The following is a 12,548-nucleotide window of genomic DNA, read 5'->3' on the forward strand; positions in this document are numbered from 1 at the left end:
CTGAGATGTGTGAGTGAGGCAGGCAGTGAGTGGAGGCTCGGGGCTGTGTCTTCCCGCCCGTGGCCAGGCAGCCCGCCCTGCCTGTTTCTAAACGGAACAGGCCGTCAGCACAGGGGCCGCAGAGGAGACATTGCGGGCCCAGGAGGAGCGGGGCCGCAGGGCAGCTAGTCAGAAGGGGGGGCCGTGCAGACACAGGCTGTGCAGAAGTGGCATGTGCTGCTTACCAGGGGACAGCCTGTGAGTCCCCCCAGGGGAGAGGGGCCAGTGGGGGATGGGCAGTCTCAGCAGAGGACCCTAACCCACACAGGAGTGCATACCTGCACAGGGGTGCACACACCTACACAGGGACGCCTGCTTCTGTACAGGTGTGCACATACCCTCACAGGCGTGCCTGCTCCTGTACAGGAGTGCACGTACCCTCACAGGCGTGCCTGCTGCTGTACAGGAGTGCACACACCCTCACAGGCGTGCCTGCTCCCGTACAGGAGTGCACACACCCTCACAGGCGTGCCTGCTGCTTTACAGGCGTGCACGGACCCTCACAGGCGTGCCTGCTCCTGTACAGGTGTGCACGGACCATCACAGGCGTGCCTGCTCCTGTAGAGGTATGCATGTACCCACAGGTGTGCCTGTTCCTATACAAGGGTGCATGTACCCTCACAGGCTTGCCTGCTCCTGTACAGGCGTGCACATACCCTCACAGGTGTGCCTGCTCCTGTACAGGCGTGCACGTACCCTCACAGGCGCGCAGGCACAGGTGTGCATACCCACACAGGTGTGACCGTGTCTCTGTCCCTGCTCTGAAATCGGGGAGGGTTTGGGCTGTTTCAGCTCTCACCGTGTTACATAACATTTGCAGCAGGCAGAGTACCGCCAGGGCACGTAATTTATATGTATGCCATGTATTTCTGGTTTTCATTTAAACGCGGCTGTGGCAGATATGTGCAGAGACTTGGCAATCAGTGCTCCAGTTGGAGCCTAGGCCTGCGCTCTCAGTCCTTCGTGGGATTGGCTGGCGGGCGCTGCTGCCCACGCCGGCTGGCAGGGCTGGGGGCGGGTCGTCCCGCAGAAGTGGTGCCGGGTCGGCCGTGACTCAGGCGCGTCAGGCTGAGCGGGACGGGCTGTCGTTCCCGGCCTCAGCATCTCTCTCACGGATGCTGCCGCCACGAGAAGCCGCCTCTCGTCTCCCGCCTCCATTGGATGCTCGCAAGCCACCGGGCGCCGCGGGGGGCTCTCCCCAAGCTGCGGCCGTGCCATCAGCCTCGACAGTGATCGTAGACCGTGGATGAGCCCGGGGGACCGGCTGGTGGGGCCGACCTGACGCCCGGGCCGCAGGCTCCCTGTCACAGACTCACTGGCGAGTCCACGTCGGGGGAAGCTGCTGGGCTCCGAGTGGAGCAGCCGGGCTCCAGGACGGAGGGGCCCGGCCCGCCTCTCTGCACTGCGAGCTGGTTGGTGTCAGGGCGGGAAGTAACGCAGCGCCGATCTGTCCACCGCGGTCGGAGCGAGCCCTGTGAGGGAGGTGCCTGGCGAGCTCGGGGCAGCGCCACAGGCGGCTCTGTCCTCCCCTGGCCGCGGTGCTGGGCGGAGCAGCAGCAGTGTGAGGGTCTCGGGCGGCCGTTCACCCCGAGCTCTTCCCGGAGACGCGCCACAGCCGAGGCCGGACCTCTGGGTGCATGCTGACCGCGCCCTCTTGTTTCAGCCTGCAGGACGCTGGCATCGGGTTCATCCTGGTTATAGACCGCAGGCAGGACAGATGGACCTCGGTCAAGGCATCCATCCTGAGAATAGCGGTAAGTGTCAGTGTTGTTGCCGGGCCAGTGACCCCCATGCCTTCTCCGGGCGGGGGACATGGCCTTTCCTGCCCAGTGGCGCTTTGGGTCCTGGCTGGGGCTGCAGTGGGTGCCAGCTGGGGCTGGGCAGGGCCAGCGCACACCTCCCTGGACTCCTCGAGCGGCTCGGGCACGTGTGTGTGTGCACGTGCACATGTGTGCATGCGTGTACAAGTGTGTGTGTGCGTGTACTTGTGTGCAACTGTTGTGTTCAACTAGTCTCACATGGGTTAACTCTCAGGGGCCGTGTTATAACTTGAAAACAGTGTCACTTGCTGGTGTGTGTCTGACGCTGAGCGTGTGAGCGCTTGAGTGAGCTCCGGGGCGGTCACTCTTGAGGGTGATGAGCGTGTCGCAGGGCACCTTCAGGCTGCGGGTATGGGGTTATGTCGGCCAGCTTTTCCTGTGTTGTTTTCTCCTTCCAAATGGGCTGTTTCTTCTTCAGTCTCATGACCAGGTCAGATTATCAACAGTCATCCTGTCCTTGGTGGCCTTTGTGGCCACATGGAGACCCTCCAGCCTGCAGACCGTGGCCGCCTTTCAGGGTGGAAGAGCGGCTGCCCTGCGGCGCTGGGCGCTGTTTTTGGCCGCGGGATAGCTGGAGAGGGCGGTGCAGTCAGCAGAGAGCCCGCTCTTATTTTTGGCGCTGGCTTCCACCCCCGCTCAAGCTGGGTGGAGAAGCGGGGAGTGCTTCTCCCTGCAGAGAGGATGGAAAGTGTGCTTGTCTGCAGCAGGGTGGCCCGGAGCGCCTGTGCTGGGGTCTCGGGCGGACGCTGCCCTCTCCCGACCCCATGGGGTGACCCGCCCCCAGGCCCTTGTTCTGCGTCCTGCGCTGGCCCCTTTGAGGCTGCTGGGCTGGGGTCTGGGGCCGGGAGATCTGACTCCTCCCAGTGCTCGGGCCCCACCCCGAGGCTCACTGCTGGAGGTCCTGGTGCTCACCTGTCCCAGGTGCCGGCCCAGACTTCTCCTCTTGACCTGTCGTCTCCCTCCCCCCACCGCCGTCCCCGCCCCTGCCCCCCCCCCGCCCACCGGCACACACCCTCCACATTGTCCCTTGCCTGAACCTGGTCTAAACGCTCGGGAGTGTTTCAGAAGAGTACAGTGCAGTGTATGGACGGTCGCCTGCACTCTCCCGGCCTGTGAGTCCTCAGAAGCTCACAGGGGACTGTGTGCCACCACCAGCCGATAGCCAGTGCCCTTTTCATCCCTCCAAGTTTTAACGTGCATTTGCACATGGGCGCCGCCTGCCCGGCCAGCTTAAGGACTAAACTGTAAGAGCCAGTGGGCCACGTGGCAGAGGGCCTCCTAGAGGAGATTCTGGAATCAGCAAGTCAGTCCCGGGCTGGATGGCAGTGAGGTGGATCTCCAGCTAAGTGTGCTGCTGCTGAGAGGCTACACGGTCAGACCGACATTCTCAGGTGTAGGGATCGCCCAGGCCCCTCGTGCGTGTCTCACGGGTGTGCATCTCGGATGTGCACTGGTGTGCAGGGCCATCAGTCAGCCGCTTCTTAGGGGGATGGCGTCCAGACCTCACGTCCATGCCATTCCCTGCCCCTGGGGTGCCCTCCCCTGAGGGCGGGGTGGCTGCCACTGTGCCCTCCGCAGCCCCCAGCGCCCCCCAGAGCAGCTCTCGCTCAGGCCCGGCCTGGCCTCCCCTCCCGGCGGGGCACCCTCCCTCTCTGCACACCACAGTCCCTTGAGGTCAGGGCCAGCCCCGTCCATCTCCGTGTGGCCAACAACCCATCCTGGGCCCTGGGCGCGACAGGAGCCTTGTAAATACTTCTCCAGCTAATTAGCCACTCCAGGTTAGTTAGCAAGGCTGATCAAAGGCAGGACTGTTTGCTAAGAAACAGACAAGTCACTTTTAATAACAGGCCCTGAGGTCCCCAGCGAGCCAGCAGGATGGCCCGGGGCAGACAGGCCATCGGCTGCGCTCTCCCGCGGCTGAGTGGGAACATGGTCGTCTTCACCGAGCTGATAACCAGGCGAACTTCTGAAGAGAGCCGGTGCATCTTTAAAGCTTTGTTTTGTGAGAATCATAACTGACTTTTGCGCTGATTCTGACAGCAGTAAAAACGTAGGTTTCTTTTTATAAGCCTTACAGTTCCCCAGTACTGCTTTGGAAACCCCAGAAGAGAGCATTTTCCAGCAAAATTGTCAGAAATTCTCTATGAACTCCAGTGCTTTTTCTCACAAGAATTCACTGATCGAAGTAATGCCAGAAGTCCTGTTTATGTTTTCAGCACATTTACTGAGACCCCGACGTGTGCCTGGTGTAGTGGGTGGTGCTGCGGAAACGCGGGGAAGCAAGGGCCGTGTAGACAAGAGGCTGCAGGCGTCTGACCCTGTGACCAGGCGCCGGGCCTGGCGGGGCGGCCACGGGGGCGGGGACACTGCAGGCCCCGCCCTGCTGCTCCCAGGACGCCTGTCCCCCCCCCCACCCCGAGCCAGCCTCGGGTCCATCTCCTCCCTGGCTCCGCGGGGCGTGGGCAGAGGTGGCGCGCTGACGCCATCTCCCGCCGTAGACCTGTCCGGACCGCCAGCCCCATCGGCCTGTGCTTCATCCAAGGGGGTCGGGGGAGAGACCGCCTGGCATCTGCTGGGACCCCTGGGCCGGAGCCCGCGAGGGGGCCCCTGCAGGCTCTGGGGCTCCAGCCTGGACGGCCACACTGTGCTGCCGGCGGCCAACTTCGGCCGCTCGAGTGAGCCTGGGCGCTTACGCAACCGCTGGAATTCGGGGCTGCTTTAAGCCGCCTTACGCACTCTCTCGTGAGCTGCACACTCTCTCCTTCAGGCGCTCTTTCTCCTTGTTTGGATGCCTTCAGCTCGGCTTGGAAAGGGAAACAAGATTGGAGGGTCCACAGTCCAGTGTCCCTAAGCTCAGACCTGCCGTGTCCCAACCGAGGGCAGAGCCCACTGCAGCTCTGAGCGGGGCTGACACGGGATCCACACGGTCCTGCCCACGGCGCCCAGCAGGGCTGACACGGGATCCACGCGGTCCTGCCCACGGCGCCCAGCGGGGCTGCTCCGGGGCTGACACGGGGCCATGCGGTCCTGCCCACGGCGCCCAGCGGGCCTGCTCCGGGGCTGACACGGGGGCCACGTGGTCCTGCCCACAGTGCCCAGCGGGGCTGACACGGGATCCACGCGGTCCTGCTCATGGCGCCCAATAGGGCTGCTCCAGGGCTGACACAGGGGCCACGTGGTCCTGCCCACGGCGCCCAGTAGGGCTGCTCCAGGGCTGACACGGGGGCCATGCGGTCCTGCCCACGGCGCCCAGCGGGGCTGCTCCGGGGCTGACACGGGGGCCATGCGGTCCTGCCCACGGCGCCCAGCGGGGCTGCTCCGGGGCTGACACGGGGGCCATGCGGTCCTGCCCACGGCGCCCAGCGGGCCTGCTCTGGGGCTGACACAGGGGCCACGTGGTCCTGCCCACGGCGCCCAGTAGGGCTGCTCCAGGGCTGACACGGGGGCCACGCGGTCCTGCCCACGGCGCCCAGTAGGGCTGCTCAGGGGCTGACACGGGGGCCACGCAGTCCTGCCCTCCAGGGCTGTGACTGGGAACTGCGGGGCAGACGTGCCTGGGTCCGCAGGAGGGGGGACACAGGAGGGGGTCCGGCAGGCAGGAGGTCAGTGTGGCCAGGCCGGAGGCACGGCTCGGGGTCGTGGGGGGTGACCAGCGGGGTGTCCTGGCGTGCAGAGCCTCCGGGGGAGAAAGAGGAGGGCCCGGGGGGAGGGGGGATTCGGGGGCCTCCCAGGTGGAGCAGAGCGTCACTGAGCAGACGTCCGGCCCCTGCGTGACTGTTGGGGCTGAGGCCCGGGGCAGGGGCCAGGACCCCCGCCAAGCCCTGGCAAGGGGAGCTCGTGCTTGGACGTAGGGGTCTGAGCAGGAGGGGGCAGCAAGGTCCAGCCTGAAGAGACGTCTTGTTTGGAGCCCGGACGATGCGGCTGTGCCCCTGGGGAGACGTGGAGGCTACAGGGAGTCAGGGGCCCCCAGAGACGGTGGGAGGGCAGCCCCTGGGGCATGGGCTTCAGGGACACGCTGGCTGGGCCCTCAGATACGGGGCCCACCCCAGGCCTCTGTGACGCCCCTGACGTGCCGGCGGGGGCCTGGGTGAGGAGGCCAGGGAGGGCGTGCGAGTGAGCCACATCGGGCGGCCCAGGGGTCGGGGCCCCTGCGGGCCGTGCTCAGGACCTGAGGTGTGTGGGCAGGTGGGGGTCGTCTCTGGATGTCCTGGGCAGGAGGCTGTCCTGACTGCGGACGGCTCAGGAGGGTCCCAGCGCTTCCACGTGGGAGAGCAGGGCGGCATCAGGTCCGGGCGAGACGAGAGGAGCTGCAGGACGCTGGCCGTGTCTGTGCCCGGGGGCACTGCCCGCCTGCCCTGCGCCGGGGGCAGCCCCATGGCCTCTCTTCACTTCCCTCTCACGAGAGGGGCTTGCTCTCAGACAGAGGACAGTGGACTGAGCAGCAGGCCTGGGCTGACCAAGCAGCCGTCACAGCCTCGGCCTGGGGCTGGGCTTTGAATGCTGTGGGCGGCGGGGAGCTCGGCCCGGCCTGGCGAGGATGGCGCACCGTTCTCCGCCAAACTGCCCCCCTACCCCACCTCCATTGCCGACGGGAGCCCAGGGTGCAGACGGCAACTCGTCCGGGGCCAGACGCCTCGCACACACAGCTCACGTGCACGTGCGAGTCAGATCATGCCCTGGGTGTGAGAGCCTGCCCCGGGTGTGAGCGCCTGCCCCGGGTGTGAGCCCCTGCCCCGGGTGTGGGTGCCTGCCCCGGGTGTGAGCTCGCTTCTCCTTCTCTCTCTGTCGTGTGTGATGCCCTGGTTTCTGGGTGTGAGGGCCTCCCCCGGGTGTGAGCGCCTGCCCTGGGTGTGAGGGCCTGCCCCAGGTGTGAGCTCCCTTCTCCTCTCTGTCGTGTGTGATGCCCTGGTTTCTGGGTGTGAGGGCCTGCCCCGGGTGTGAGCTCGCTTCTCCTCTCTGTCGTGTGTGTGTCATGCCCTGGTTTCTGGGTGTGAGGGCCTGCCCCGGGTGTGGGCGCCTGCCCCGGGTGTGAGCTCGCTTCTCCTTCTCTCTCTGTGGTGTGTGTGTGTGTGTCTGTCTTCGCGCCCCCACGCCCTGGTTCCTGGGGCCCACCCTCACACACACCGTGGACCCCAGTGGGGCTCAGACGGCAGGGCTTCCCGTCTCCCCATCTGGATGGGGAGTCTGAGCCGGCTGGACCCTCTGCAGCTGCGAGGGGGTCTGTCTGTGCCCCCCAACGGCCTCTGGAGACCCTCGGCCAGTGGAAGCACCCCCAATCTGCTTCCACCCCACACGCGTCCTCTGTGGGTGTCGACGCCCAAACGTCACCTTTACAGAGTGTGTCTGGTCAGGGCCCACCCTGACGACCTCACCCTGACTTGGTCACCTCTGTGAAGGCCCTAAAGCCATTCTGAGGTGCTGGGGGCTTGGACTCCAAGATAAGAGTGTGGGGACGCATGACTCAGCCAGAAGGGAGGCCAAAGCTCTTCCTGCAGCTGATTTTTTATTTTAAAGTTTGTGTTGAAGTTGATTCATAACGTCGTATTAGCTTCAGATGTACAACAAAGGGATTCAGTTATGCGTATATGTGAAAATATATATTTTTACATTCTCTTCCTTTGTAGGTTATTGCAAGGTGTTGAGCATAGTTCCCCCAAAGGTCAGAGCTTTTGACCTTTGAGACCACAAGCCATGGAACACAGTTGTTCCAAGCAGTGTGGCTGTTCTCCTTCTGAGTGAGGGGTGGCGACGCTCCGAGTGCGGTGTCTACCCGGCTCCGCCCCGGGCTGGCGCTGGCGTGGGGGGCACCCAGTCCTCCCCGTGGGGCCGCGGGCTGCTGAGGGCACGTGGACCCCAGACGGAGCGCGGCCTGTGTCCCCGCAGGCGTCCTTCCCCGCAAACCTGCAGCTTGTGCTCGTCCTGCGGCCAACCGGGTTCTTCCAGAGGACGCTCTCCGACCTCGCCTTCAGGTTCAACAGAGATGACTTTAAGATGAAGGTGCCGGTAAGTGCCCACCTCCTGTGGGGAGCGCCCACTCTGCCCAGGGCACTGGCCGGGGAAGTGGGTGTGAGCGACCCCCCGGCTGCAGCGGGACCGACTCACCTCCTCACTCCAGCCGGCACGGGGCAGCCCCGGCAGCTGCCAGCTGTCCTTGGAAAGCCAAGGCTGCGTGGATCCCTTAGCGGCTGCTCACCCGGGAAGCTGCGTTCCCTTGGGGAGGCCAGGCATGCCCAGTTAGGTTCCTGGAGCAGGGCTGGGAGGGGCTGCCGGCAGAGGACCCAGGGAGCACAGGGGCTTGTGCCCGGCACCTCGTGACCTCACCCGCAGGACCTGCCTGGCTGCTCTTGAAACCTGAGCGCCCCAGTGTGGGCCACCGTCCCCGAGGTCAGCTCTCCTGCGCCGACGGAGGGCCTTCACCGGCCAGGGGCCAGGGGCGCAGGCCCCTGGCTTTGAAGGGAAATGGGTGCGCCCATCTCGGTAGCGTCAAAAAGCCTCGGTTTCTGACGCCGAGGGCAGGGGTCTCCGCCCGGAGTACAGTGGTCGCCCTGCACCCGGCCACGTGGGACCAAGCGCACAAGTTCTCAGAAGCCAGGTTTACAGGACCCGTCGCCCACGACGCCCCTTCCCCGGCCCATCTCGTTCACCCTTCGAAACTCGGGAAGCGCTGCCCGGGGAGGGCTGCTGCTGCAGTAGGTCCACGTTGGTGCCCTGGCCTGTGCTGATCTAGCGCTGAGCAGAAAATGTTAAGAGGGCCGGTGGGCTCTAGCCTTTTCCGTCATGCTTCAGTCGACACGGAACAGACGGAAATCACAGAAGAGCCTTACGTCCTTGAATAGCTGACCGACCCGTCTCCACTCCTGTTGGCGTGAATCAGGGTGTTCTGGGCGAACGGCCTTGCTGGACAGCGAACGGAGACTGGATGTCTCTGCTGAAAGCTGGCACCGTAGCCTGTTCTTGAGAGAAGATGATGTCTCAGTCAAGAGTCTCGATGTGGGTCCCTGGATGGCTGGGCGGGTGGTCCTCTGCGGTCTCAGCGGCACCCTGTCCCCTCCACCCGCCCCCATGTGGAGACAGTCAGCGTTGACCCGGGGCGTGTCAGATGGCCCTTGGCCCGGAGCAGACTCAGTGTTTAATAAAACACGAGGGGGTGTCGAGTGGCATATGGACAGAACCTCCAGGGCCTCAGCGGCAGCGCCTGACAGTTTGCAAAGCAAAGGTGGTATTTTTACCCAAAGCTCACGGATGCAGTGACCTCAGAGGGCAAGAGCAAGACAGGAAACAAAACCCTCCCGGGGGAAGAGCCCCCGGGCCCCTGTTCTCCACAGAGGCCATGCCCAGGGCCCGCCTCCACCTCCATGCAGCCTGGTGGGTTTTGGCGGGAATGCAGACAGATGGGCAGCTTTGGAATCTGTGTGGCTCCATGAACACGCAGGCCCCCTCACCCATCAGATGCCCCATGTCAGCAGAGCGCCCAGCTCTGCCCAGGGCTTTGCTTAATCCTGATGGCTGCCATCTGATGGGACTGTGCACCCATTTCATGGACGGGAGAGCCGAGGCCCAGGGAGCGTCGCACCTGCCTGCCATGGGGGGAGCTGGGAGGCCCCTCCGTCTAGGTCTGCGGGGCACTCTGCTTATGGGTGGTCTCGTCCCCCCAGGTCATAATGCTGAGCTCAGTCCCGGAACTACACGGCTACATCGACAAGTCCCAGCTGACAGAGGACCTGGGCGGGACGCTGGCCTACTGCCACTCCAGGTGGCTCTGCCATCGCACAGTGAGTCCCCCACCCCGATGGCCCCAGGCCGCCCAGCAGCGCGGCCTCCGCCTGCTCCAAGGACCTGGTGCTGTTTCCCGAGCTTTCTCCCTGAGCACGAGCCGACGGTCTCAGTGGACCTCGGCATCTGAAGGAGAAACATGAGTCCTATCGGCAGTGGCTTTCTAGAGCTCAGGAGCACGGGGACAGAGAAAAGCTCCAGCTGGGCTCTTGGCATCGCCCCCAGGCAGGTGCAGAGCCCACGTCTGTGCAGGAGCTGGGGCTGAGGCTGGGGGACCTCCCGAGGGGCTGGGCTGCAGCCGGGCTTCCAGGCCCAGGAGGGCGCGGTGCGCGGGCTTCGGGGTGACGGTCCCCTCCCCCGTAGGCCATCGAGAGCTTTGCCCTCCTGGTCAAGCAGACGGCGCAGATGCTGCAGGCCTTTGGGACCGAGCTGGCCGAGACGGAGCTGCCCAATGACGTGCAGTCCACGAGCTCCGTGCTCCTGGCCCACACGGAGAAGAAGCACAGAGCCAAGGTGTGTGGGAGACGGCGGGAGGTGGGGCCGACCTGGACGGCTGAGCTGACCCGTGGCCACGGCACACACTGGCCTCTTGATGAATGTGGCGGGGTCGGCCGAGGCGGCCGCACACTGTGGGCTCTGAGTCAGAGGAGGCCCCGACCCGCTGATGGTCCTTGGGTGCCCCCACGAGAGCCCCTGCTCCCTCTGGACATGGAACAGACACCCCGGGCCCCGGTTTCCTGTTACTCCTGCCCGCTGCCCGGGAGACCCGTAACCCTACCCCGACCGCTCACCGCACCGGTGCCTCCCAGCACCTCCTCCCGGGGGCACCGGGTGGGCGGGCAGCAGAGGGTCCGGAGGGGGGGGGGGGCGGTCGGGGGTTGTCGCGGTCCCTTCTGACCCCTCAGGGCCCCCACCCGGGGCCCAGTCTGGGTCTGGCGGCCTGGATGACGAGCCTGGACGTCCCGCAGGAGGATATGAAGCTGGCGCTTGTCGAGGGGCGGCGCGTCCTGGAGAGCATTCGCGAGCCGCTGGCGCGAAGCCCAGAGCAGAGCCCCAACCAGGACCAGCTGGACAGTCAGAGCACCGTGCAGAGGTGACGTGAGAAGACACGTGGCCCGGGCACACTCTCCACCATGCAGAGGGAGGTCGGGCTCGCGGGGGACACGCAGGGCCCCCGGCGCACCCTCCACCGTGCGGAAGTGAGGCGGGGAGACACGCGGCCCCGCCCCTGGCACGCCCTCCACCGTGCGGAGGCGAGGCCGGGCTCTGGGGAAACGTACAGGGACCCCGACACGCCCTCTCCAACGGCTTGGCGCTGCCAGGAGTGGGACTTCACAGTCCCACACCAGCGTGCCTGCTGCCCCTTCCCCAGGCTCCTGGCCCAGCTGAACGAGACCGAGGCCGCCTTTGATGAGTTTTGGGCAAAACACCAGCAAAAACTGGAGCAGTGCCTGCAGCTTCGGCATTTCGAGCAGGACTTCCGAGAGGTGAGCGGCCTGGGGGGCTGCGGGGGGGGGGGGGCGCTGGCGCGGGTGATGCGCCCCGTGGGAACCGCTTGTGGCCTCGAGGAGCCGGGGGTCGGGTTGGAACCTCAGTGCCAATGGTACATCCTTCCAGGTGGGATTCCCGCCCCTTTACCCTCCTGCTTCACAGTTGTCTTAGCTGTTGCGGTTCCTTCGCCTCCCGTGTAAATATCAGATAACCTGATCTCTGCCTCCAAGAAAGTCCCACTGGGTTTTGTCAAGAATTGTGTTGAGCCTGTGACTCGCTTTGGGGAGAGTCAGCTCTTTACTGCGCTGATTCCTCAGTAAACGCCTCTGTCTGTCCGTCTGTTTACATTTTCTTCGCTGTCCCTCCTGCTGTGGTGTCATTTGCCCGAGTTGAGTGCGTGTTTGGTTGGGTTTACACGTACATGTTTCATTTAAGCACCCGTAGACGGTGTTATGCTTTTTATCCGGTGTCCTGTGTGTTCTTTGCTGTCTGTAGAGAGACAGCAGACTGCTGTGTATTCATCTCGTGTCCTGAAACCTTGCCGAGCTCAATCCAGGCGCTGTTTTGTAGCGTTGCCACACAGACCATCAGGCCACGTGCAAACAGAAGTGGCTTGATTTCCTCCTTCTCTATCTGCGTGTCTTTGTGTCTATTCTTTGTCTGCCCTGGTGCCCTGGAGCGCCCACCACTGGGATCATGGTGGCGAGAGTGGACGGCCCTCCCTGTGGGGCGTGGTCTCTGGGGGTGTCCGTCACCAGCGTTACACCTGGGGTGTTGGCAGGAGGGTTTTGTGGATGTCCTCTCTCAGATCAAGGAAGTTTCCCTCTAGTCCCCTTTGCAAGGGGAGGCCCGGGCCTTCTCCCCTCCCTGCAGCCAGTTTCCACGGCACCCCCTCCGTCCCCCAGCCGTGGCCTTCCCACTGACCTCACTGCGTGGCCTCTCACCCCGCTGCCCCGTCTCAGGTCAAATCGGCCCTGGACGTGCTGGCCCAGAAGGTCACGACCTTCACCGACGTGGGCAACAGCCTGGCACACGTGCAGCACCTCCAGAAGGACCTTGCCAGCTTCGAGGAGAAGTCCAGTGTAAGCGTGGACATGGGCGGCGGGACTGCCGGGACACCACGCCCTAGTGTCACCATCCCACCCCGCCCACCCCCAGCCAGCCCCCACTGACCCCCAGCCTGCCCCCGCTGATCCCCAGCCTGCCCCCAGCCCACTCCACAGCCCGCCCTCACTGACCCCCCAGCCTGCTCCCAGCCTACCCCCAGCCCTCCCCAGCCCTCCCCGAGCCCGCCCTGCCGACCCCCAGCCCTCCCCAGCCCGCCCCCAGCCCGCCCCCAGCCCGCCCTGCCGACCCCCCGCCCCAGCCCGCCCTGCCGACCCCCCCCCAGCCCGCCCTGCCGATCCCCAGCCCGCCCCCAGCCCG

General features: G+C 65.0%; 1 protein-coding gene across 5 annotated transcripts in view; it reads left to right on the top strand.

The window, feature by feature from the left end:
• Positions 1-12,548, top strand: part of MCF2L (MCF.2 cell line derived transforming sequence like) — a 94,284-nt gene that overhangs the window by 61,336 nt on the left and 20,400 nt on the right. For all 5 annotated transcript variants that reach the window (XR_011145784.1, XM_068984483.1, XM_068984484.1 and 2 more), the window contains 7 exons: positions 1,703-1,793; positions 7,743-7,862; positions 9,515-9,631; positions 9,996-10,145; positions 10,601-10,725; positions 11,005-11,119; positions 12,086-12,205. Coding sequence is in view for 4 of the 5 variants with exons in the window: in XM_068984483.1 (XP_068840584.1) it covers positions 1,703-1,793; positions 7,743-7,862; positions 9,515-9,631; positions 9,996-10,145; positions 10,601-10,725; positions 11,005-11,119; positions 12,086-12,205 (838 nt within the window). In the remaining variant the exon portion in view is untranslated. The remainder of the gene's footprint in view (positions 1-1,702; positions 1,794-7,742; positions 7,863-9,514; positions 9,632-9,995; positions 10,146-10,600; positions 10,726-11,004; positions 11,120-12,085; positions 12,206-12,548) is intronic.

Source organism: Capricornis sumatraensis, chromosome 12 (genome assembly GCF_032405125.1).
Source record: "Capricornis sumatraensis isolate serow.1 chromosome 12, serow.2, whole genome shotgun sequence".
NCBI lineage: Eukaryota > Metazoa > Chordata > Mammalia > Artiodactyla > Bovidae > Capricornis > Capricornis sumatraensis.